At 47.9% G+C, this 315-nt stretch overlaps 1 protein-coding gene across 1 annotated transcript in view; it reads left to right on the top strand.

The window, feature by feature from the left end:
* Positions 1–54: 54 nt before the first annotated feature.
* LOC119589011 (delta-sarcoglycan-like) overlaps positions 55–315 on the top strand; it is a gene marked incomplete at its 5' end in the record, with an annotated part of 9,922 nt that continues 9,661 nt past the window's right edge. Inside the window, 1 exon segment of the mRNA XM_037937604.1 lies at positions 55–127. Coding sequence (XP_037793532.1) covers positions 55–127 — 73 coding nt within the window.

Genomic DNA, 315 nt, shown 5'->3' with positions numbered 1-315 from the left:
AAAAAAAAACACTTTTCTACAAACGAGCAATTCACAAAACCCTTTCCCTTACAGGCAAAGACGGGGCCACGTTCAGCGGCTCGGTGGAAACCCCCCTCCTCTTTGGCGAGAACATCCATGAACTTCGGTTAGTACTAAAGCTAGTTCCGGAATCCTGCTCACTTGTTATTGTTTAAGAGTTCTTGGGGGGAAGTTGGGAAGTCACTCGAGAAGGTAATGGAGAGCTGGCTGGGTGTTTAGAATAGAAGTGTGGGTTCTTTCCGTTAAGGGCTGGGTGGGGTGGGGGGGGAGCCTTTTGAGATTGTTTTTAATGCA

The sequence above is a fragment of the Penaeus monodon genome, chromosome 24 (assembly GCF_015228065.2).
Source record: "Penaeus monodon isolate SGIC_2016 chromosome 24, NSTDA_Pmon_1, whole genome shotgun sequence".
In the NCBI taxonomy this organism is placed as follows: Eukaryota; Metazoa; Arthropoda; class Malacostraca; order Decapoda; family Penaeidae; genus Penaeus; species Penaeus monodon.
Note: the sequence above shows the minus strand (reverse complement) of the source record. Positions and strands in the feature narration are given on the sequence as shown.